This window comes from Aquarana catesbeiana, linkage group LG07 (assembly GCF_042186555.1).
Source record: "Aquarana catesbeiana isolate 2022-GZ linkage group LG07, ASM4218655v1, whole genome shotgun sequence".
NCBI classification, from domain to species: Eukaryota; Metazoa; Chordata; class Amphibia; order Anura; family Ranidae; genus Aquarana; species Aquarana catesbeiana.
Window position 1 is genome coordinate 247400947 of NC_133330.1, and position 26520 is coordinate 247427466.

A 26520-nucleotide genomic window follows, 5' to 3' on the forward strand; every position below is an offset into this window, starting at 1 on the left:
ATCAGCCAAAAGCAGGCCTCAGCTTTAAGTCTGCTGAAAACGGATCACAGGAGTTCAAAAAGGAACTTTGACCATACTTCTTCTTTAAGTACTGCTAATGTTGAAATTCTTATCTATATGTTCATCCCGCAAGCAGGGGGGTATGCATTGTGAACCAGTTAGGCTTTGTAGCATTGTTTAGCACCATCAACCTAATAACTATTCATGCCCTGGGAGCTGAAGGGGGAAGCATTAAAGCCACTTACCAGAGGCGAACAGTACTGGGATGCCATATGATATTATAAACAATTGGCAGGTTCAAGGTTCAATATGCGTTTTTGTTAGGTATTTTTAGTTGTAAAAATGTTTGAATTGCAGAAAAGTTGTTAAAAATCTATTAATAAATCCGATTGTTTTTGGCTGTCATTGGTGTAAAATTCTGAGTATGTGTAGCCAATATTCTTATTCAGATTCATATATACCGGTATATATAAAATGTATAAGTTATTTTGCGTGGCACCTCAGCACACCAAGTTCTGTGCTTTGTGTTCATATTCAAGGGTCAGTTTGGGTACGCTGACATTTGCCTTAACTGGCTGCCCTAACAAAGCACACATTATTGCGTGACCTAGCTCACATTAATTCACCGCAAACGTGTTATTCCTGTCTAATGCTGCTGTTATTCTGAAACAATTAATGCAGTGTCCTGTCTTTCTTATTCCAGCAACTTTACCAGGAATGTGGGAAAGGACTATAACAATAGGAAGTGCAGGAAAAGCGTACAGTGTTACAGGATGGAAGGTAAGACTTGTGCCACATGGTAAAGGTCATTTTTTCTTTTATTTTCTTTATTGCTTCTGAATTATTGTTGTTGTGTTTTTTTTTTTTTTTTTTTTTTTTTTTTTTTTTTTTTTCTTTTTTGTGGGAGCACTGATTTCCAGATCTTACAGTTCAATAATACAGCCTGTCCTCACTGTGTTGGGGCCCAGAACTGACGTATGCTAGTAAAACTATAGGTGAATGCAACTAAGTGCGGTAAAATGGGCCATCAAGTAAATAAGATACACAACATAGATGAGCTCACCTTGCTGAATGGATACATTACAAAAATTTGCAATCTGTGTGTGCTTGAATAAATGTCACTCCTGGCGGCCATAGGAGATGATCTCTAAGGTTTGCGGGCAGTGACTCTACTTGGTAGTGGTGGTGCAATGTAGGGAAAATGGTGAACTGTCAGCACAGATGACCTGCTGAGCAAATGCTGTACTAGGCTGGCATAGATCATGGTAATAAAAAGATCATTCTGGGCCCAGATACAGTTAAAATGCCAAATATTTGTTACTACACTATATAGAAAATGGAGTTTGGGCTTTTTTTCATTCCTCCATAACACCCTAGCCATTTAGACCACACAATTAGAACCTAGACCAAATTAAGCAGCGTAGGTACACTTCAGTTAACTTGATTATAATGCTGTAGTTACATTGTTGAATTCAGAGCAGGATCTGAGAGCTAGGAACATGCACAGGTGCACATTTCTCTTTTGCCGCATTATTTGATGTTTGGGTCAATTCACGAAAGGATTCTGCATGCGATATGAAGGTCACCTGACTCATTTTCAGAAATAATGCATGAGATAATAAGACAGTCAATTTGTCAACGTAAAATATCAGATGTGAGATAAATGCAGCAAAAAATAGAGTTAATTCATAAAAGTGATATTAAAGGTTAGTTTATGTTTTTTAATAACAAACATGTCATACGGTCAATGGTTTTGCACAGAGCAGCCCCGGTCCTCCTCTTCTTTTGTTCCCTGCCTGCACTCCAGGCTCCTCCCCCTTGACCAGTGTTCCCAATGGCAAGCTGCTTGCTAATGGGGCACTCCTTGGTGCTCGTTCCCGAGCCCTGCTCTTATGCGTCCATAAGGAACACAGAGCTGCAGCTGGGCCCCACCCCCCACTATGTTTTTATTGGCTCCCTGGTTGTGGTAGACAACCGTGGGTGCAAATGGCTCCCGCTGCTGTTCCAGCCAATGAGGAGAGAGAGAGACCCAGGACAGTCGAGACACCGATGTACGTCGCTAGATCGAGAGGGGGCTCAGGTGAGTCTTAGGGGGACTGTGGGGGGAGCAGCACATGCAAGGTTTTTTACCTTCATGCATAAAATGCATGAAGGTAAAAAAAAACAGGCTTTACAACCACTTTAAAGTAAATTCACTGAAGAACACACATATTTTTGTTTATCACTTGGTAGTAGGCAGTCAGTATTTTAGCAATGTACAAAGTAAAAAAAGAAGGGAACTCTGCACTGGCCAGTGAGTTAAAGTGGTTGTAACCCTAAAATAAGAACCTGGCATGAAATAATGCACAGTGCTTTTGCTATGTCAATTGTCCCTTTCTATGTTATACATAACCTGGTTGATCCTGCCTGTTCCTGTGTTCTCCTGTGTGTGCTGACCATGCTTATCATGGCTGCTGATCCCTGATAGCGTGGTCAGATTATGTGCCTCCATCATCTTGCTGTGTATTCAGCGGCTCTGCTTCTCCCCCAGTCATTTCCGCACAAGTATAAATGGAACCTAAAGCTCAAATTTGTGTTGGGTCTTTTTCTTTGTTGGGAAGATTTCACCTTACCACTTGTACCTGTGACAATGGTCACCGGGACAGAAAGTGTGGGGTAATCTCCCTAACAGAGACACAGAGACACAGATAGGAATGAAACCCTGACAGAGGTTCCAACTCTTCCCTATTCTATGAAAAGATTGGCAGGAGATTTAAGGGGCAGGGTGTCTATGTATAGTGATCTTATCAGATTGCCAAAATAGCTGTGCTGCTTTTTTTTTCTCTTTTTCATAGCTTGGTTGGTCCATTGGTCCTGAGCATCTCATTAGACACTTGCAAACTGTCCATCAGAATGTCTTATACACCTGCGCTACTCCTTTACAAGTAAGTGTAAGGCATGAATCTTGAGTCAAGACCTGAATTTTAATTGTCAGAATATCTTGTTCTGATGTTTGCTGCCTAATTTCACGAAAGTGTTGTTTGTATTGTCAGTGAGTACACCATTTTCATTATTAGTTATTTAAATGTTTATGTGAAAGCAAATCTTAAAATATATCTAAAGCAAAAATTCTTTCTCTTAATTGTGCTGTACAGGACAAAAAGGATTCATAGACCCTGGGTTATAGGCTCGAATGTTCAGGTGAATAGACTCTGGCAAAACTTTCAAGGGCACTCCCCCTTGGTGCCTCTACTATATCCCTACCCCACTCCCTGAGTCCTGGGAGTCCAGTTTTGTGCTAGTGTCCCAAGGTAATGGACCTCTTCAGCCTCGTGGAGAAATCTCTCCCTTTTTTACTTTCAATTTTTTCATTCAACACTTCACTGCCTTCTAATGTCACAAATGGAAGCAGTGCATCTGGATCAGCGCAACCTTGGCAAACCTTGGACCACATGATGGGTGGATGACCTGTGATGTTGCTTCTAGCACTGGATTGTGCATGGGCGCACACCTTGGCACTTGGTGCAACGCCTGCAGGCAGCCGCACGGTGTTATATGGGTCTAGGGCAGTGATATATCCCTATGGAACCCAGTCCCTGAAGACCACTTCTGGGGTATGCCAACTGTGATTGGGTTAAGCCTGGCCTTTATATACAGTCCAGTATTGTAGACAGATAAGAAAGGGTCACCGTGTTTGCTTCTGACATTTACTGTTAAATTATAGGGTGATTTATTGAATTGTATTCACTATGGTGTAAAGTTCTCAAATTTGGCACTCAAAAACTCACCCACTCAGAGCTTTGTCTCAGGTGGATGACCAGGTGTATATCACATCACAGGTCACATATTTTGCTGCCGCTTCTGCCTAGAGCCTTTATAGAGTACTCAACTCATGTGTCATGTACTGTACTTCAGGATATGGAATTTACAGGTATGTAAAAATTCCTATTTTTTAGCACAGTGCTTTATCAAACCTAGGGGTTTATGTATGAAGGATTCACTAGGAAATGTAACCTTTGAACCTTTTGTTGACAATCATCTAAATCTGATTCAACAGTATTTGTCTAGCATTTACAATACGATGCATGTGCATTAGGTGAAGGCAGCAATCGGTGAGCAGCTGTTGATTCTCACTTGTACAGGTAGGCCCAGTTCCTGTTGGCATTAGAAACAGACAATTGGGGTGTGTTTTTGCAGCTCCCCGAACGCCTAGCAAAGCAGCTGAGAATGTATAATGTGGACAGAGCTGTTCACATTACAAAAACATGTAGCGTTTGCATCACTTCGCGTCACTGTGCGACAGAAATGAAGCTGTATATCGAGTCTGGGAGGAAATGGAAGCTTGTCAACTCCTGCCATTCAAGTCTGTGGTAATGTAAACAAAGGCATTTACCTGACAGACGAATCTGCCCACAGGAACTCTCTATGGTGCTGAAACATTACAGTTTTAGCATCGAGAGTCATATATATATTTTTTTTTTTTTTTTTTTTAACCAATTTATCTTTAACGTTGACAACTTGTACTTTTTTGATTTTCCCTCAATTTAAAGTGGTTGTAAATGCTCAAGGTTTTTTTTTTTTTACTTTCATGCATTTTATGCATGAAGGTAAAAAACCTTCCGTGTGCAGCAGCTCCCCTAATACTTACCTGAGCCCCATCTCGATCCAATGATGTGCATCTCTGGGGACTTTCCCTCCTCATTGGTCGAGAGCAATGGGAGCCTACTGTATAAAGTGAATATCAATCTGTGCAATCTTATGAAATAAAGTGGTGTAAACAAATTTTGAATAGTTAAATGTTCTCACTTCACCTAAAAGGTGCATAATCAATCGACAGTGCTACGCTATAAAAAAATATCAATATTAATAAAAGTGTAATTAAAAATGGTAATCAATAAACATATATTGCTGAAAGTTCATATATAGTATCTGATTGAAGTGAATTAAAAAAATCAATACATCAACAGTGAAAAAATCCAAAATGCTTGTGCTTTCCTCCACCAGTATCACAGGCTGCTCACCTCACATCTGAATAAAATCAGCAATGTTCCCCTCTGGAGATAATAGAGAAGGCTGGCGTGGTGCTGGTAATCACTTTCCTCCTTCAAATCGCTTATTCCCATAGGATAAAAACCCAGATCATCTCAGCAGATATGATGGATGTACAAAAGGAAGGCAGAATCTAGTGCTCTCCGTTTTTAGAATGTTTAATAATATATAAAAAGGTATAAAACTTACAAAGTTGGCACTATAAGCCGTGCAAGCTGAAAACACATTTCAGAGACAATGTAGATGTAACGTCAATAAGCAGGCTCCAACCCCTAGATTCTTATCGTCAAAGCATTGACTTCTTCAGTAGGGGTGACGCTAGAGACGTACATCTGCTGTTTATATACTTCCTAATTTCCCTAACATGGGAGCCTACTGTAAATCATAGCCAGTAAGCCAGTGAGGTAAGGGGGGCATGAGCCGCTTCTCTGTTTGTGTGATTGGACACACGAGGCTGCTTGAGGGGCTGCCGTTGGAGGACCCGAGAATAGAAGGATCAGGGCTACTCTGTGCAAAATTGTTACACAGAGCAGGTAAGTATAACATGTTGTTTTTTTTTTTTTTTTTGTTTTTTTTAAATTCTGCCTTTGATATGACTTTAAGTACTGGTGACAGTGGTCAACATCGGGGCCGGATCTACCTGTGTCTAGGGTGTCCTGTTAACACACCTTCATTTTATCCATTCTAGCTAGCTTTCCCTGTTTTCCATTCTTTCCAGGTCTTCCCGCTGGCACTGGCTGTGTGTCATACAATGGCACAGACATACTCAGACTTCTAGCAGATGATCCCTGGCCTCTTCCCAACAGGTCAGATTTGCTGTGTCAAGGCCCTCTATTCCATGCGGCAATTCACAATCTCTGGCTCTATGTGTATAGCTGTTGAAGCCTAGGTCATAAAAGATGAGGAAAAGAGTCTGTTCCTACCTTGCTAAAAGCTGAAAAGGCCACTTCCAGGAAGATCTACCATCTTACTTGGAAATTCTACTTTGCCTGGTTGAACACAGGCACTTTAATTCCAGAGATTACTTTGTGTCTTGCATTCTGGTCTTCCTACACTCAGGTCTTGACCAGAACTTGGTCTTAAAGTGATTGTAAAGTCAGAAGGTTTTTTATTTTAATGCATTCTATGCATTAAGATAAAAAGCCTTCTGTGTGCAGCAGCCGCCCCAGCACCCCCTAATACTTACCTGAGCCCCATCTCTGTCCAGCGATGTCCACGACTGTCTAGGCCATTTAAGACTCCCCCTCCTTATTGGCTGAGACACAGCAGTGGCACCATTGGCTCCCGCTGCTGTCAGTCAACGTCAGTTAGCCAATCAGGAGAGAGAGGGGGTGGGCCAGGCTGCAGCTCCGTGTCTGAATAGACACAGGGAGCTGGAACTCGGCTCGGGTGCCCCCATACCAAGCTGCTTCCTGTGGGGGCACTCGACAGGAGGGAGGGGCCAAGAGCACAGAAGAGGGGGATTTGGGCTGCTCTTTAAAAACCACTGCACAGAGCAGGTAAGTATAACACGATGGCAAGCAATTGTGCTGCAAGTTTGAACATGACCTGCTAAGCTATTGCTAGACTTGCAAGGCTTCACAAGTTTGTTGCACAATTGCAGCAAGTCCGCATTGCATGACTTCAGATCAACTTTATTTTTAAACATTCTGCAAGTCTGCTGCAAGTTCTGGTTCAGTTATGTTGTGCAAAAGTCATCCCTACACAGGGGTCAATGTGGCTAAATTTCCATGCAGTAGACTAGCATAGCTCTTGCTGTAGACTCAAAACCTCAACTTTGCTCTTGTTAGAGACTTGCCCCACAAATTTGCTACAAATTGTAAAAGTGTCAACTAGAACTTGTGCATTAAGTGCTCTGCAAAGGTATAACTTGCCAGTGAAAATATGCAGCAAGATACCAGACTTACAATTCAACACCACCTCACATTTGTGGCAAGTTATCCTTGCTATCTGGGACATGTTTGTTGTTTTTATTGAAAAAAAAACAAGACTTTACAATCACTTTAAAGTGTTACTAAAGATCCTTGTTTATTATTTTAATTTAAAAAAAAAAAAAATGTTTTACTTACCTGCTCTGTGCAATGGTTTTACACAGAGCAGCCCCAATTCTCCTCTTTTGGGGTCCCCCCCGCCATTGATCTTGGCACCTCCTCCTCTTCGTTGTGTGCCTATAGCAAGCCACTTGCAATGGGGACACACAGTGCATGCTCACTCCCGAGCAGTGTGGGTCTATGGAGCCATGCTGAGTCTCTGAGTTGGCAGTCCTCTCCTGTGAGGAGCTGTTCCTCATACTTCACACAGACAAGGTTGTCTTACACCGAAGACCATCCTTTCTTCCTGAGGTGGTATCAGACTTCCATCTCAATGTGTACAATCTCTCTTTATGGCCTGGATGTAGTAAGAGCCGTTAGAATCAACCTCAAAGCTAAGGCTTCGATCAGACAGATTCTGTTGTTGCCCACCCCTCAATTTATTGCTTGCGTATGTTCCATGTTCTAAGAATGTGTCCCCTGTACTGTATGATTAATATAGACATTTGGACTTGCCTGCAAATTCCTTATCTTGGTGTACAAGACAGCCCCTCCTGTGTCTTGATCACACTTTATTGCAAGTTTTTTTTTTTTGCCAGTGGCTCCTGAAGGTAGCTACATAACCCATGATCTAAGAATTTGAGCTCTGTGTCCTGTACTATACTTCAAGATGAGGAATTTACAGGTAAGTTAAAGTTTCTATTTTGCTGCATTTTTTTAATGAAAGTGGGATGAAATGTTGTCTAATAGTGCCTAGTTTCTTAGTTTTTTTTTTTTTTTCTTTAGGGTGCATATGCCCATTTCGCATCGTGGGTGGAATCGCCGTGATTCTGCCCGCGATTCAAAATGGCAAATCGCGGGATGCCTATGAATTCCCTGTCCCTTTTTAATAGCACCTCAAACATGGTGTGATTTTGCCACGATTCGTTGGGCTACAATCGCGGAAAAATCGCGCAAACAGAATCACAGTACATCTGTCGCCCAAAAGAAGTACAAGAGCTTTTTGGCAACAGGCGTCCTGCGATTCTGTTTGCGCGGTTTTTACCGCAATTGTCGCCCAACATGCTAAGATGTGAGCCGAGCCTTAAAGTGGATGCAAACCTGATTCATGAAATTTGAGCTGGACACATATATCTGCAGTGTTTTCTTATCTCTCTTCAAAGAACTAAGCCCCGTAGCTGTCTCTTGCTGTCCCGTAGCTGTCTCTTGCTGTCCAGTACCAGTCTCTTGCTCCATAGCTCTGTTATCAGCCTGATAACTCCTCACATGTTCTCCAAGACGGGAGATAGAAGTGTGTGTCAGGGGATTAATAGATTAGCAGTCAGCTTGCCGTCTAAGAGCAGAGATCTGCACATTTCTTTTTTCCTTTACCTATAAGGAGAGGGGGTGTGTGCCTTTCCTCCAATCAGATGTGTTGACTGTATTCCATTAATCCACTCCCAGTGGTAACACAATCTGCACTTTCTAAAGGATATATACAGATGAAGGCAGAAGATATACATGTAAAACTTATGTAGGGAGATTTGTTTCATCTGTGTGTATCATCTGTAGCTGTTCACTTCACTGGGTATATGTGAAGGTTTACATCCACTTTAAAGAATAGATGTGCTTGAAGAAAAAAAAAGTTTTGTGTCCTTACCCAGTGCCGTACTTTATTAGAGGCAACAAGCTCCATGAAGCTTGTAAATATTGCTGAGGTTTCCACAGAGCATAGCAATTCTGTAAACTGTTTTGCACTCTACACTACATTTTAAAGAAAGCATTCATTTCTATATTACTTAAGTCGTTGATAAAGTATTTTAAACTGTGTTCTGTTTACTTCTCTAAATTCCCAGCATCTCCTGCATACCAGCTAAATTTTCAAATTGGGCTGGTAATGGCAGTGTCTACCAAAGTTTGGGGAAAAAATAAGCAAAATAAAGTGACCAGCACAAATTAAATCTGCACACATTACCAAACTTTGGCTTTGCGAATGGTCCCCCAGAATTTTTTGATATTTCTCTACCCCCGACAAGCATACAGGGTTGGGGTGAGGGAGAGGAAGGTAACTGTGGTCCTTAGGCTGGCCTTACAATTTTCTTTCTTTTAGCCACGGGTTGAAGGAAAGAAAATCACTCGATTTTCCACCAAGTCCGTGTTGATGGGAGAATCCCTCCTGCTGGGCTAATGTATCCTGACAGTGGGAGGTTTTTCCCTCCATTAGAATACAGTAATCACTGCTGCTGATAGCAGCAGTGATCATAGAAAAAAAAGAAAAATAGCAGGCTGGTTGTACTAAGTCGACAGTACAACCAGCCTTCCCTTTGATGGGTCGAAAAGTGGACTGGTTGAGCAGGATCCATCTATGGCTGGCTTTACCCCAAGTTCTCTATAGTGTAACTTCTTGGTCCACTATACTGTAGATGTTGCAATGTGACGGTATTTTATTTTTTTTTTTAAATCTCCTTTCGATTTACTAAACTGATGAAACTTATATCCAATCAGGCAAGCCCTTGCACTATATCGTTCGGGAATCAGCGACCAGGTGACTGGTAGGTCGTGGTCTGGGCTTGCTGACCCGCCATCCCAGAGTATCAAACAGAGTGCAATGCAAAAGGACTACTTGTAAAGTTGGAGCTGTAGTTGAAAGCAAAAGCTGAATAAGCCGATGCCTCCTCTGTAGTGCTGGCCCCTGTACCATGCAGAGTGTTACCAACTGCATTCCATCTCTTATCCTGTCTCCAGAGTGGTGCCAGCAGCAGGAGAGAAGAGATCTTCAGGTCAGTGTGAAGCAACACACTGGGTAGAATAGTACATGGCTGCTTTCACACTGATGTGATGTGGTTTACCCACACCATGGGTGCAGTGGAGTGTACCTGCAGCTTTCCTGTGGGTTTGCTGTACTTAGCCATAGACTTCAATTATATCCTGCGAGTATGGTGCACTTTCTGAATGCAGGAGTCTTGGCACGCTTTCTGAAAGTGCACCACACCTGCAGGATAGAATAGAAGTCTATGGGAAAGCCCAGCTAACCCAGTAAGGTCAGAGATGCGCTCCGCTGCACCCGTGGTACAGGTAAACCACAGCACCTCACTGTGAAAGCAGCCTTATAGGGGCCTCTGAACAGTAATGCCGCATACACACGGTCAGACTTTTCGACCGGACTGGTCCGCCAGACAATCCGATCGTGTGTGGGCTCCACCGGACCTTTAGCAGACTTTTCCAGTCGCAAATCTGACGGACTTTAGATTTGGAACTTGCTTCAAATCTTTACGTCGTAACTCCGCCGGACCCAGAAATCCGCTCGTCTGTATGCTAGTCCGACGGACAAAAACCGACGCTAGGGCAGCTATTGGCTACTGGCTATCAACTTCCTTATTTTAGTCTGGTGTACGTCATCACGTACGAATCCGTTGGACTTTTGTGTGATCGTATGTAGCCAAAAGTCTGTCGAAAGTCTGTCGGACGGGCTGTCGGACTTTTGTAGCCGAAAAGTCCGACCGTGTGTATGCAGCATAAGGGTTCATTTAAATTTTTAGTTTGAGGGGTAGTAAAACCCCATATTTTTTTTACCACCCCGGCCCTAACTGCACCCCCTTTAGCTGCAGTGCCCAGATGTGTACACATGTCCCAGCTGCAGCAAGAGTTATATACGTCCTGCCATGGTTGGTGGTTGTAGCACCTGCCAAGCATGACCCATTCAAATGAGGCTGCTCTGCAAATGCCCTGCAACCTTGTGCAGTACAGCAAACAAGGGGTTAAAGCAGGCAGCGATGTGTAGCTTTCTCACCACCTGCTTTAACTCCTTGGAACCAGCGGAAGCATGCAAATGCGGGACGCTTCCAAAGTGGCCCCATTTACTTGAATTCTTACATATAGGTTAAATAGAACGGGACCCAGTACAGAGCCTTGTGGTACCCCACTAGTGCCTGGTCTCTGTTCTGAGTGAACCCAATTTACCACCACACTCTGGTAAATCACAGGTGATATACCGTATTTATCGGCGTATAACACGCACCCCAAGTTTAGGAGGGAATTTTAAGGAAAAAAAACTTTTAGGAGGGAAGTTTAAGGAAAAAAAACTTACATTTAAATGCCCATCAATGCAGCCTTGTCGGTGTCCATCTGCAGCCTTGTCCATCATTGCAGCCTTGTCAGTGTCCTGTCAGTGTCCATCATTGCAGCCTTGTCAGTGTCCTTGTCAGTGTCCATCATTGCATCTTTGTCAGTGTCAATTGCAGCCTTGCCCCTGTGCATTTGCTGACAGTCTGTACTGTCAGTACCTTGCCATTTAAAAATGGCGCCGCCAAGATACAGAGACGGATGTCCTGGCTCACGCGGGACTGCGAGAGCGGTCGAAAGCCGCCGAGAGCGGCCGAGAGGCTCACAATCGGTGGGGGGTCGGCGTATAACGAGCACCCACGATTTTCCCCTGATTTTAAGGGGGGAAAAGTGTGTGTTATACGCCGATAAATACGGTAATTTGCTGCTCAGTGACTGCAGTATTCTAGTCTGCATCTCCCCAGGGTAATACATAAAACCTGGCCTGTTAGTGGGCCCTGAGGACAGGGTTAATGACCACTGCTTTAGCCAACTGCATATCCACTGAACCACCCAAGGGTTAAGTCCTAGCTTGTACAACTTCGTATTGGATCATTATGTGGAACTGCATCAAATGCCTTGCTGAAATCCAGATATGTTATGTCCACAGCACCACCCTGGTCCAAAACATTGATAATATAGTCAAAAAACGTAATCGGATTAGTCTGACATGATCTGTCATCAGTAAAGCCATGCTGCTTTGAGTTCAGCAAGCTGTGTATTTTTAGGTGATCAATGATCCTTATTTTCAGAAGTCATTCAATGAACTTGACTACAATTGATGTTAACCACTTCCCTACCCGCCCATAGTCATATGACGTCCACAGATGGGATCTCCCATCCTGGGTGGACGTCATATGACGTCCTGGGATTCCCGGCCGTCTAGGGGGCGCGCGCGCCCGCCGCGTTCCTCGGGACCCGGTGCGTGTGCCCGGCGGCCGCGATGTCCGCCGGGCACCCGCGATTGCCCGTTAACCGGGCCGGCATGTGGATCTGTGTGTGTAAACACACAGATCCACAGCCTGTCAGCTCTGAGGAGAGCGATCTGTGTTCCCAGAACGGAGGAACACAGATCGGTCTCCTCCCCTAGTGCGTCCCCTCCCCCTACAGTTAGAATCATTCCCTAGGAAACATATTAACCCCTCCCCGCCCCCTAGTGGTTAACCCCTTCACTGCCTGTCACATTTACACAGTAATCAATGCAATTTTATAGCATTGATCGCTGTATAAATGTGATTGGTCCCAAAAATGTGTCAAAAGTGTCCGATGTGTCCGCCATAATGTCGCAGTCACCAAATAAAATCGCGATCGCCGCTAAAAAAAAAATAAAAAAATATTTTTTTTTAAAAAATGCCTTAAATCTATCCCGTATTTTGTAGACGCTATAACTGTTGCGCAAACCAATCAATATACGGTTATTGCGATTTTTTTTTTTTTTTTTTTTACCAAAAATATGTAGAAGAATACGTATCGGCCAAAACTGAGGAAAAAATGTGTTTTTAAAAAAAAAAATTGGGATATTTATTATAGCAAAAAGTAAAAAATATTGTGTTTTTTTCAAAATTGTCGCTCTTCTTTTGTTTATAGCGCAAAAAATAAAAACCGCAGAGGCGATCAAATACCACCAAAAAAAAGCTCTATTTATGGTGAAAAAAGGACGTCAATTTCTTTTGGGTACAACGTCGCACGACCGCGTAATTGACGTTTAAAGTGCGACAGCGCTGAAAACTAAAAATTGGCCTGGGAAGGAAGGGGGTGAAATTGCCCGGTATTGAACCGGTTAAACTCACTGGCCTGTAATTGCAAGCTTCTACCTTGTTGCCCTTCTTGTGGATAGGTACAGTATTAGCTGTCTGTCAGTCATGTGGAACTTCTCCTGTTAGAAGCGATTGATTAAAAACAGCCGTTTCTTGTTATGGGAAAAAAAAAAGCCGTTAATGGTCCAACAACTATATCTCGAAGTTCTCTTAGAACTCTGGAATGAATACTGTCAGGGCCCATTGCTTTATTAAGCTTTAACTGAGCCAGTTCCACTGCTACCTCAATCTCTAGAAATCCTAGAAATGAACCGTCATTACTAGAACCAATATGATCCCCAACTTGTTATCGTTAGCCCAATTTATTTCTGAGAAGACTGAACAGAAGTAATTGTTTAAATAGTTTGCTACATCCTGGTCCAGTGTTAATTTTAGTGATCCCATTGTATTTTTTCCTTCTATCACTAATGTACCTAAAAAAGGTTTTATCTCCTTTCTTAATAGACTTTCCTCTTTCCTCTTCCTTCCTGTGCTTTGGCAGCACTGATAATGTGTTTGGCCTCCCTTTTGTCTATTTTTATACTCTGTCTCTATCAGCTACAACGCCTGTTTCATTGAATCTTTATATGCTTTTTTCTTTCCTTTACTATTCTACTTACCCTTTTTAGGGAACCATGTTGTTTTTTTCTTCCCCTTTATTCTTACTAACTTGCCTGACATTTAATCTAGTTGCCTCCAGGATGGTAGACTTTAATAGTGCCCACTGATTACTTCTCTCCTTTTACCCCAACCTTTCAGTTCATTTTTTAGAAACATCGCCTGGTGAGGAGCCGATGTGTTGCCTCCTCCCCACCGGATTTAAACCTATGATTGCCGTGCAATGCTCGTGATTGTGACGCAGTAGTACAGCAATTAGAGGTTTAAATCAGGTGTGAGGAGGCGACTCTGTGCCCGATCTTCAACTTCTCCCATGTTGTTTAGGTAGATCTCCAGCTCTTTAAGGTTGTCTACCCCTGATGTAGTTGATGGATCTGAAAGAAACTGTACGGTAAGATGGTAACGTTTGTAGTGAGCTTTACATTGGACTGACTCAAAATACTTTTACTTGTGTTCGTTAAAAGCCTCTTGGGATATATTTGTATTTATTACTGGAATGTATAAAAAAGCAAAATTGCTACAGGTTTACATGCAGCACATAGCAACTCTTGGATTGGGTCGCATATGACAGAGTTCTATTTACTGTGTTGTGCAGGAGGCCCTGGCCCATGCTCTCTTGAAGGACTTCAAAAGAATGGATGAACCAGAATGCTATTTCAACTCACTACCCCGGGAACTAGAAGCCAAGCGTGACCGAATGGCTTGCTTACTTCAGGAAGCTGGACTAAAGCCAGTAGTTCCAGAAGGAGGATATTTCATGATTGCAGATGTTTCTGCACTCGGTAACAAAATGTGCTTTCTCTGACGTTGCATATTAACTATTTACTGCTCCAGAGTACAAATGTGTGAAATACTTGACTTTCGCCAAAGATAGACCTGTCTTTGGTTGAGCTCTACTATGATATCATTTGAAATCACACATAACCTGCAGTTAATAAAAGTGACTGTGCAGTAGTCTTAATGACTAGACTGGGCAGAATAAAAAGTACGGACTTCTGTCTGTCATAATAATTATGAAACCTTGATGATTTGCCTTTAAGATCACATACCTATCTAAAGGACAGCTGTTCCAGTTTCGCAGCTTAGGAACACACTGATTTGCTCTTGTAATGTTGTGTTAAAGATCCAAATGCTTTGTGGTGTTATTAAAATTTGCTGTATGTTTTCTTTATTGGGCACATTTATAACAAAGAGCAGATATCACGTTGGTCTCGGTTTTACTCTACCAGGTTTCTCCATGCTGCAACCTGCATTTTACGGAAAATTCATAAAATAAAATGCAGGACATGGAGTAAAGCTTTCAGTGTCCTACAAAGTTCTCTCTGCCTAATGAAGCAAGAAGAACTCTGTGATTGGAGTAGAGCCAGTCACATGCATTTGACAGGTCAAGTGATTGGGTTCTCTCGTCTAAATCTACCATACTGCTTATGGCCACATTGGAGTGGTGACAGACCAACGGACAACATGACATGCCTGCTTTAAAAATGAATCTGTGCTTGACCCATGCAAGGCAGTAGTTTGGGTTGGGGGTGTTAGCATAAAAACAGGGTTCAACCATGAATTTTTACCATCCCCCAACTGCAAGTGTAAACTAGGCCTAAAGGAAAGCCCTGTGTAAACTACAAGTCACTGAACTTGTAGCTTACACAGGGCTATGATGTGCTACTCCATGCCTGAGTTTTTTTCCTTCAGCTCCCCTTGTTGAACACAAAGGGAGAGTGGATAAAAAGGTAAGTATATACACAACGTAATTCGCTCTTTAGAGGGAAATGCAAGTGTAAACGAGGCATTAAAGCTTGAATGGGCAAAATAGAGGCTTGCTTGAAGAGGCGTTAACTTGTGCAGTAATACTTATGAATTAACATTCACATAGGTTTCATCCTAACATCACACTGACAGTGTTGCGTGCTCCAGTACTGATAAAATCCATACTTTCGGAGCAGGCTAAACAAAGCATGTTGTACACCTTAAATGGTATGAGCTATATAAGGCACCGCAGGGAGTAATTAATAGCTAAACAAGAGAAAACTTTGTGAAATTAGACCATAGGCATCAGTGATTGTCTAATCTAAAGTTCTTTTGTGCTACAGTGACACCTAGTGCTCATTTAGTATGCTTCACAAGGCACTAAATACAGCAATATTGATGGTTCGAGTAAAACAAAATAAGATCAACTTTGAAATTTACATATTTTCTACTAAAAGGAGATGTAAGGAAAACATGATTCCAAATTACATGTTAAAGTAATTCATGTGTTTTGATTCTGAGGATTCACAGCCACATTAGAACACAGAAGAAGGTATAGGAATGCAGAACAACTATAATATGTAATAGATCAGCGCTCAACCAGACTTGTTAAATATTTATGGATTTATTTTTGTGTTGAAGGTGTGGATCTTTCTGAAGAGAAGGATGATGAACCTTACGATTACAAATTTATAAAGTGGATGATTAAAACTAAGGTGGGTAATGCAGTGTTCATAAAATTGTTCAAATCGTAATTGCAGTGTACTTGTGTCAAAGCAAAGCTTTCTTTTTGCTAACTTCCTGCTCTGTTTTTATAGTGTAAAGCATGCAAAACGCATGGTGCAAAATCTGGTGCAGCTCTGCATAGAAACCAATCAGCTTCCAGGTTTTATTGCCATAGCTTAATTGAACAAGCTGAAGTTAGAAGCTGATTGGTTACTATGCACAGCTGCACCAGATTCTGAGTGCTCCAGTTTTAGTAAATCTCCCTCACAGTTGAATGTTTTCAAACCATTATTAGCAAATAACAAATTTTAACAATTTATATATTTGTAATATATTTTAGAAATTAGCTGCTATTCCAGTAACTGCATTTTGTGGACCTGAATCCAAGAAACAGCTTGAAAAGTATATCAGATTCTGTTTTATTAAGGTAGGTCTATATGGTATATTAAAATAGTCAGATGATATAAAGCTACCTGCTATTAAATGTAATCCACAAGATTACTTTTCTCTAAAGTGAATATGATTTCAAGCTAAATACCATTCTGATGGTGGCTGCTATTTTGCCTGATCCTACTTTTTTTTTTATCAATACTATAGTTAGTAAATATATTCTCTATTGCGCTAAACTAGATTGCTGTTGCCCATTTATTTTGAATGGACCTCAGCCTAAATTGCCCCTGCTTTATTATTTTTCATCGCAGCACACCACAATATACATTATGCATAGCAGTGTGCCATAGCACAGGTGTATTCTGAATGTGTGCTAGGGTGTCATTCAAAAAAATATGTGGTAAAGTATTACTGGGCTCATAAAGTTCCTGATGGTGCACTCCAGTCAAACATTACTTTTGTTTTTAACTCAAAGTGTAAGTAAACCCTTTTCTGGCACTTGTACTTACAGCTAAGCCTATATTAAGGGTTACTTGTAGGTACAGTGAATATCTCCTAAACCGGCACGGTCACCGATGCATGTGCTCTAAAGGGACAGCATACCCGTGCCGTCCCTTCAGAGCTCCGTGCCGCAGTCAGTGACGTCATCGTGGCATGGCCAATCAGACAGCCAGAGGACACGAACCTGGAAGGAAGACCGGATAAAGATGAAAGCGCTTGCTAGCGGTGCTAACATCTAAGGTTAGCGGGGGTTCCTTCTAAGGTAAGTATATTTCATAATGTGCTAGTATGCAGTGCATCGTAGCACATTATGTCTTTACCTTGCAGGCTTTATTAAAGAAAAAAAAAAGTTTACTGCTGCTGTAAAGTAGAACTATAGGCAAAACTTGGTCCACCTGACAGGAAACACAATCAACACATGAGGTTAAAAGGCCCATCCCTTCCCCCTGCACCTCAGTTCTTAATTGTGTTTACCGGCAGTAAAATGTTTGTTATTTTTGTGTCAGACCTGAAGTTGGTAGTGGACGGTCCCCCCCCCCGGGGCGGGACGCCAAAACCAGGGAGGGCTGCCGGTCCAGCTAGGGCTCAGTCCCTTCTCAGGGAGCCCCAACGGCTGGGGTTTTCTCCCCAGCAAGGAGTCTCCCGGGCACAGAGGAGTAATCCCGGAGCTCCTGTGAGCACGTACCTCCCCCCTTTTCCTCCACCCAGACCAGGTGCATGCTGGCTGAAGGAGCTGGAGGGTCAGCTGGAGTCCAGGCCACTGGAGGGGGCGGAGGGCATCTTTTTTCCCGCAATTGCGGCTCCATAGGGAATGCTGGAAACACTCCTGGGATAGGAGTGAGCGTCTTCTGGGCGGCTTCACCTCTGTTTGCGCTCTACGCCAAAATTGCGGATCCAGACATTAGAGGCCAAAGCGCTCCTTCTGGTGGCAAGACTCCAGCAAAATGGCGGAATCCTGGCCATAAAAGTCCAGTGGGGACAGGCAGAGGTCCCACAGGCCCCTCTCACCTTCTGGATCCTCATAGCAGGGCTCCTTGGAAGACAGAACCAGCTGGGACCAGGAATGGAAAGCGAGAAGGACACAGCGGTGGCTGCAACCCAGGAGGAGACCATCGGTGGCGAGTCTTCTTCTATTTGGCAAGTGGTGGGTTAAGAGGGGTCTTACCCACACCCCTTGGGGGGGGGGGCAGGAGAAAGAGTACAGCCTGTTAAAGTATGGGTGCTGTCTTGTCTTTTATCTCCTTAGAACCCAGTGGATTTGCTCAAGGGGCCCACAAGGCCAAAGGCAAAAAACCCCCTCCACCTAGAACAAAAAGGTGTGGGTATTGCATTGAAAAGCTCCCACAAGATCATGTGAGACCTTTTGGTTATGAGGGACTTCCTTATAGTATAGTCAGAGATGGTTTCTACGCTCCAATCTCTGAAGACGGTTGTAGCATCTAAAGTAGGGCCTAGCACTAGTTGCAGAGAGACTCTGTCTTCTAGAGAAGGTACCCCCTCTCAAGGGGGTACATCTGACAGAAGTCTGAGAACCACCCAGAGGCCTCCCTCCGCTCTCACTTTTGGAATAGATGAATTTGAGGATCCGGAGGAGTCAGATGAAAACTCATTAGAGGAGGGGGACAGCTCAGACTCTGAGAACCAGGATAGTGATAGTCCTAGACTTAATAGACACCTCTTTCCTGTGGAGGACATGGGGCAGTTACTCAGGGCAATCTATGCCTCTGAGGATATCCCAAAGCCTCCAGTTCAGGCGACAGCCCAGGCGAAGATGTACAGGGGATTGGGGAAACCTCAGTCCAAGGTATTCCCATTTCATCAAACTCTCAAAGAGGTAATTTTTAGAGAGTGGAAGGACCCGGAGAGAAAGGTCCTTAAGCTCAAAACTTGGAAGAGGAGGTTTCCCTTTGGGGAGGAAGAAGAGAAGTTCTTCAAGACCCACAAATTGGATGAAGCCCTTACACAGGTCTCTCAAAAAAAAATCAGATTTGTCTTTTGAGGACTCAGGTAACATTAAAGACCAAATGGACAGTAGGGCTGAAAAGCGACTGCGTGGGATGCCAGTGCAGCAGCCATGGCTCCTGCTTTGGCGTCAGCCTGCATATCAAGGAATGTGGATGCTTGGCTAGACAGGCTCTCCGGCCATGTTACTAGAGGGAATAATTCCAAAGAAGTCAGACTCTATAGATAATAAGCAAGGCTGTGGCATACTTAGCAGATGCGGCAGTGGAAACTGTCATGACCACAGCTAAGTCAGCGGCCCTCCTTAACTCCGCAAGCAGGGCAGTGTTCGTTAAATCGTGGGAAGGGGACCATATGTCCAGGTCACGGCTCTTCGGGTTGCCGTTTGAGGGTTCCCAGCTTTTTGGGCCTGGCCTGCATCAGGTCCTGTGAAGGGTTAGTGTGTGGGTGTGGCGCTGTCCTAATTTATAGAAATACTTGGTAAATTGTGTGTAACCAAATCCCATATGTAAAGTCGCATAAACCAAAATTGCAAATAAAAAATTCAACGAAAATAAAACCAAACATAAAACAGCAAAGTGACGCCCTTTGGAGTGTGTAGGTGTAACGTTGTCCTAGTGGAGAAAAAAGTGGAGAAAATGGAAACAATGGAAGAAATCGCATAAAGGACTGCTGCCTCCACAAATGAGATTTCCACCAAGGTGGAAAAAACAGAAGGTAAGTGAAGGGTTAGTGTGTGGGTGTGGCGCAGTCCTAATTCATAGAAATACTTGGTAAATCGTGTGTAGCCAAATCCCATATATAAAGTCGCATATAAAGTATAAACCAAAATTGCAAATAAAAAATTCAACGAAAATAAAACCAAACATAAAACAGCAAAGTGACCCCCTTTGGAGTGTGTAGGTGTAACGTTGTCCTAGTTTAAAAATACTTTGTAAATCGTGTGTAGCCAAATCCCACATGTAAAATCGCATGTAAATTATAAACAAAATATAAACAAAATCGCATATAGCAAATTTAACAGCTAGGTTGGCCCCCTTTGAATTGGGGGAGGGGGAAGGGGAACAGGGGATGAAATCAAAAAATGACTTTAGCCAAAGTTATTCCATCCGCATAAAAACCCCATATAGTGATTGACAAACATAACATTGCTGAATAATTACATAGGTTAAATCGTGACTAGTGCTCAGTGCAATTTAAGTGAAAAACTTGACATCTTTGTAAAACAAGGCAGGTATTTGTATTAATCTTGGTGACCAGGTGTTCGTGTCTTGTGATCATGCGGACACTCACCAGCTTCTTTAACCCCTGCATTGTTTCCATTTTTTTCCAATTTTTTTTTCCATTTTCTCCACTTTTTTAATTTTCTGTTCCATTGCGCGGATACACCACTCATATTTCATTACAGGATCAGGTCCTATCGCGATTGGCAGAGAAGGGGAAAAAGTTCCCAGTAAGAGCCAGGAGAGAGAAAGGCAAAAAGTTTTTTTTGTGCACCCCCTAACCCGGGCCAATTCAAGGCCAAGAAGGATGCCAACAGAAGGTGGGGGAAGGGAAAGAGCGGACAGAAGGGTGACCTGCTCTTTTCTGGACCTAAATACACCAGCAAGCAGTCAAAGTGACGCCAGCATCAGGGTAGGGGGGATACTTTCTCGCTTTGCCCCTCAGTAGAGGAAGATCTTTGAAAGCCCCTATATCTTACAGATTCTGACAGAGGAATATCGGCTGGAACTTCTCTCCCCTCTCCCTCAAAACTTTTTCCTGACCCATCTCCCTAAGGGATTGGCGGACCAGGAGGTGATCGTCCCCGTTCCACCGGAAGAGCTCTACCAGGGATTTTACTCCCATGTTTTTGTAGTACAAAAACCATCAGGGAAGTTTCGCCTGATATTAAACCTCAGAAAGCTGAACAGGTTTTTGCGACAAAAGAGCTTCTGGATGGAGAGCATATACGCTGTGCGCAAGCATCTATTGAAGGATGCGTATCTCCATGTCCCGATTGCCCGGGAACACCAATCCCTGTTAAGGTTCATAGTCCTTATGAGCAAAGGGATACAACACTGGCAATTCCGAGCTCTTCCCTTTTGGGTTAACCGCAAGCGCAAGAGTTTTTACAAAGGTCCTGGCAGAGGCTGTAGCTTACCTGCATCTACAGGGGGTATCCCTTATACCCTATCTAGATGACTTCCTGATCTATGGGCAGTCTCTAGAACAAGTGAGAACGGACATAGACAGATTGATCCTCACTTTGGAGTCCTTGAGCTGTCTCTTATCTGAACCGTCAGGGTGGCGCGAGGTACAGAAAATGACTGAATCTGGCTTTGGATGTTCCTTAAATTGGGCCGAGGGAAACCTTCAGTCCATATCGGAGGTCCACATAAAGGGGACCGCCAATGTGGTGGCAGATTTTTTAAGCCAACGGCCCTTCCACCAGGGGGAATGGGAGTTAAACCAGGACATATTCCTCCACTAACAGGTTTGGATTTCCAGAGATAGACCTTTTCGCCCACAGGGGGAACAGAAAGGTGGAGTGTTTTTTCTCTCACCAGAGAGGGGGGATCGGAGGGCGTGGATGTTCTAGCTCAGGACTGGGATTGCCACCTAGCATATGTTTTCCCTCCACTAGCCTTAATACCGCGGGTTCTACAAAGGCTGGCCCACTCAGAGTGTAAGCTGATCCTGATAGCCCCATGGTGGCCAAACAGGACATGGTTTGCTACTCTGAGAAAATGGTTGGTTTCCCCTCCACTTCGTCTCCCGCCCAGGCAGGATCTCCTTCTACAAGGGCCAGTCCTTCACCCCGACCCGGGGTTCTTCAAGTTGAGGGCATGGCTCTTAAGAGGGAGATTCTCAGAGACAAGGGATGCGTAATTGAGACCCTCCTTGGTAGCCGGAAAGCGGTCACTAGGAAGATCTACTCAAAAGTCTGGAATATTTTTTCACACTGGTGTCAAGATATAGAGGTATCTAGACCCTCAATACCAGTGATATTTGAATTTTTTACAAGCAGAGGTGGACCAGGGGATTGCCCCGAACACCCTGAAGGTACAGATTGCAGCCCTATCTCTATTTCTGGACTAGAGGCACATGCTGGAACCCCTGATTAAGAGATTTCTATTAGCAAGGGAGAGGTTAACCCTCGTTAGATTCCATGGTGGGAACCTATTAATTTTAACGCTGGTCCTGGAGGCGTTGACGAAAGCGACTTTCGAACCAGCTCAGGAGGTCTCAATAAAATTCTTGACGCTTATGTTAGCCTTTTTACTGGCCATCACTACAGCCAGAAGAGTAAGCGACCTACAGGCCTTGTCAATTAAAGAGCCTTTTCTGTTGATACTGGAGGATAGAGTGGTGCTGAGGCAAGACCCATTATTTCTTCCTAAGGTCGCATCCCAGTTTCATATATCTCAAGAGATCACTCTGCCCTCCTTTTGTGAAAACCTGAAAAAACGAGGGAGGGGAAAATTTTAGTTATTAGATGTCAGGAGGTGTTTGCTGACATACTTGAAAGACTTCTTCAGGAAGTGAAAAGACTTCGGGAAGTTGAGTCACCTTTTGGTTTTATTTAGCGACCCTAGAAAGGGAGGGCAGGCATCTAGATCTACAGTGGCTAGGTGGATCAGACAGACCATAGGAATGGCTTATGAGCAGACAGGTTCCCCAGTACCAGTTAACCTTAAGGCCTATTCAACGAGATCTTTGGTGGCCTCTTGGGCAGAAAGAGCTGGGGCCTCAATAGAACAGATCTGTCGAACAGCCACATGGGTGAAGCAGGACACCTTCTTAAAGCACTATAGAGTGGAACTGCCTCAGGATCTGACATTTGGAAGGAAGGTATTAAAAGCGGTGGTCCCACCCTAAGGTAGGCCTTGAACTTCTTGTCCATTCTCTCGGGTGTGCCGTCCTGGAAGATGACTAGAGAAAATTGACAGTTACTTACCGGTAACTGCCTTTCTAAGATATCTTTCAGGATGGCAGGCCTACTTCTCACCCCTGTTTTGATGTAAGTACTACGGGAAGAGTTTCTCTCTGGCACCCAGATAACCTATCAACTTTGGTAGAACTGAGGTGCAGGGGGGAGGGGCCTTTTAACCTCATGTGTTGATTGTGTTTCCTGTCAGGTGGGCCACTCATCTCTCAGGTGTGCCGTCCTGGAAGATATCGGTAAGTAACTGTCAATTTTTGTCATCTGTGTCCCATTGGGGAGATTATCCTTCACTTCCTGTCCCATAGCAAAAACAGGAAGTGAGAGGAAATGCCTGCAATTTAAGAGAATTGCAGGCAATTCCCTTACATTGCCTGCACCAGAACTAGTGTCCCCATAGAAAGGTTTCCCTCCTATTACTTTTCAGGGGACAACCCAGAATTTGGCATTTTCTTTTACTTTCACTTTTAATGACAATGGTAAACAGGACAAATAAAGAGGGTGAAACTTCCTAAGGGGGGGCACAGACCGCAATAAAATCCTAATGGGGGTTTTAATCCCTCTCCACATTATCCAAAACTAAATAAAAAAAGTTTTGCCTTAATACTTTAAGCACAGAGGATACAATTAAGCTATACAGATGTCTACAGTGCCAGCTATATCTCCAAAGTTGATAAAATGGCTCTTTATATTAGACTTCAAAATGAAGGCCATGATGTTCATGGGTTTGTGTTTAGGCCTCTGAAATTTTCAAGACCATTGTAGTTTCTTTATCCAGACTGGAAACTGAGATTGGGTTGCAAACACAAGACAGTGGGGTTGATTTTACTAAAACAGGAGAGTGCAAAATCCATTGCAGCTGTTCACAGAAACCAGTTGTTTTTTCAAAACTTAAATTGAACAAGCTGACGTTAGAAGCTGATTGGCTACCATGCACAGCTGCACTAGATTTTGCACTCTCCGGTTTTAGTAAAATCAACCCCACTGTCTTGTGTTTGCAACCTCAATCTCACTTTCCAGTCTGGATAAAGAAACTACAATGGTCTTGAAAAATTCAGAGCCCTAAACACAAACCCATGAACACCATGTTCTTCATTTTGAATTCTAATATAAAGAGCCAATAGTAAATTAGTAACAAAAAACCGACAGTGACCAGAAACTACAGTTTAACTCAGATGGTTCATTGGTTCTCAATGCTGGGAGCCCGATGTTGGCAGATTTGGTTGTTGGGCCAAAAAAATCCTACATTTCACTTTCTAATTAGCCTAAATTCACTGCTCAAAAAAATTAAAGGAACACCTTGAAAAAACATCAGATCTCAATGGGAAAAAATATCATACTGGATATCTATACTGATAAGGACTGGGTAATATGTTAGGAACGAAAGGATGCCACATCATTTGATGGAAATTAAAATGATCAACCTACAGAGGGCTGAATTCAAAGACACCCTGAAAGTCAAAGTGAAAAAATTATGCAGCAGGCTAGTCCATTTTGCTGAAATTTCATTGCAGCAACTCAAAATAGTACTCAGTACTTTGTGGCCCCCACGTGCTTGTATGCATGCTTGACCACGTTGGGGCATGGCCCTAATGAGACGACGGATGGTGTCCTAGGGTATTTGCTCCCAGATCTGGACCAGGGCATCACTTGAGCTCCTGAACAGACTGAGGGGCAACCTGGCGGCATCAGATGGACCGAAACATAATGTCCCAGAGGTGTTCTATTGGATTTAGGTCAGGCGAGCATTGGGGCAATTTAATGGTATCAATTCCTTCATCCTCCAGGAACTGGCTGCATAATACTCTTGCCACATGAGGCTGGGCGTTGTCGTGCACCAGCATAGGGTATGACAATGGGTTCAAGGATTTCAGAAATTCAGCCCTCTGTAGGTTGATAATTTTAATTTCCATCAAACGAAGTGGCATCCTTTCGTTACTAACACATTACCCAGTCTGTTTACTTTGCAGTTGCCCTCCTGTGTTGTCACCCTGTTGCATGCCTTCCCAGGGGAGAGTGTAAGCAGCTGCGTCAGTGCTTATTGTGTTTGCATACTCTACCAAGGTCACCTTCTAAAATTTTAACCTAAGAAATTACATGCAGCTGCCATTGAAGTGAGTACATATGGACAGGAAGTGGCTGCAAAGAAGCTTTAAGAAGTCAGCAGTACTAGGATGCATAAAAGTATGAAAGGTGGGCATAGTATTTTTCTAACCTCTTCCTGCCCGCCTGGCATCTCTTTAAACAGTTCTGAACACTCGGGGGGGGTAGTATTGGTGATCATGTGACCACTGTCACCAAGTTCAGAGGATTGGAAGCTGGTCTTCAATCCAGACCAAGAACTGAGTCTTTTGATCTTTGCAGGAGCGCTCAGTGAGCACGATCTCAAAACATAAACTTCGGCTGCCCAACTACTAGATTGTAAGCTCTAAGGAGCAGGGCCCTCTGATCCCTCCTGTATTGATTTGTATTGTAAGTGTACTGTCTGCCCTCATGTTGTAAAGCGCTGCGCAAACTGTTGGCGCTATATAAATCCTGTATAATAATAATAATATGTGCTGCAAGTGGGCATTAAAGCCCACCCTCTTGCTGTTATACATGTGTCACAAAGGGGTTAAGAGGGAAAAAAGCAACATGCCAATTTTTTATGATGCATAGATTTTGTAGCAAAAATAAATGTCACCTGTTAGGGTCAACATCTACTTTGAACTGATTCCCAAACCAAGCAATAATCCTATACTAATCCTTGCAGCAGAAGGGTACTGAAGAATATTCTCCACTACATTTTCATAAAACTCAGATTATGGTAAACTGAGTGCCTATAGCACAGTCCCTTTCTTGCCTGGATTGCAATGGTAGATCTTGTTACCGCCTTGGTGTACTTTATAACTTTTCTGATATGTTGCTTTATCAAAAGGATTATAGAATCCAAATATTTCTTTATTACAGCGAGATGAGACATTGGATGCCGGTGAGAAGATCTTGAAGAACTGGAATAAATGAAAATGACAGACTTGATTAGACCAATTTACAAGCAATGACTATCCTAATAAACTGTATTCACTATTCTGGTGCTGGGATCTGAAAAACATCAGACAATCAAATGTAATTGGTACTGCTGTTTTATTTAGATTGTTCTTTTCATGGAAAGGGAGCTGTAAATAAAATCATTATCTAATTTTTATACTGCTTATGAAGTGATTCTTCCAGGTATCTAGATCTTGATTTTTAATACCCTCCTTCTTAAGTTGGCCATACAAGCAGTCCGACTATACAAGCGCCTTAAGATTAACCAACCATTATGAAGTGTTATGGCTGCATATGTAAATTAAAGGGATTTTTTTTTAGGCAAGCCCTCCCACTAAAAAAATGTTGGTAAATCTAAATGAGATTCAAAAGAGATTGTTCAGTAAGATGTGTAAGGTGTGTGTCCAGCTCTATAATGCTCAATAATGTTCAGTCTTTTCAGTAATTTGTTAAACATATGTGTAAAAGAGAATTACTTAATGACTTAAGTCATTGAATTTGCTGACTTGTTGAAAATAATTGCACTGCTTGTGTGTTCATTTGTTAAACTGAGGTACTAAATGATTCAAACAGCCCTTTAGTGGTTACTCTACAAGTCTCTAAATGTAAAATGCACCTTTGGTGCAGTCAAATCAATATTATACTCGCCTTTCCAGAATCTGGCAAAATATTGTTGATGTGGCAGTACACT

General features: G+C 42.9%; 1 protein-coding gene across 1 annotated transcript in view; it reads left to right on the forward strand.

The window, feature by feature from the left end:
• The window catches only part of KYAT3 (kynurenine aminotransferase 3), a 76108-nt gene extending 50122 nt beyond the window's left edge, over nt 1–25986 (forward strand). Inside the window, 6 exon segments of the mRNA XM_073593184.1 lie at nt 704–780; nt 2835–2924; nt 14148–14334; nt 15941–16014; nt 16365–16451; nt 25752–25986. Coding sequence (XP_073449285.1) covers nt 704–780; nt 2835–2924; nt 14148–14334; nt 15941–16014; nt 16365–16451; nt 25752–25805 — 569 coding nt within the window. The 3' untranslated portion in view covers nt 25806–25986.
• The last annotated feature ends 534 nt before the right edge of the window (nt 25987–26520 follow it).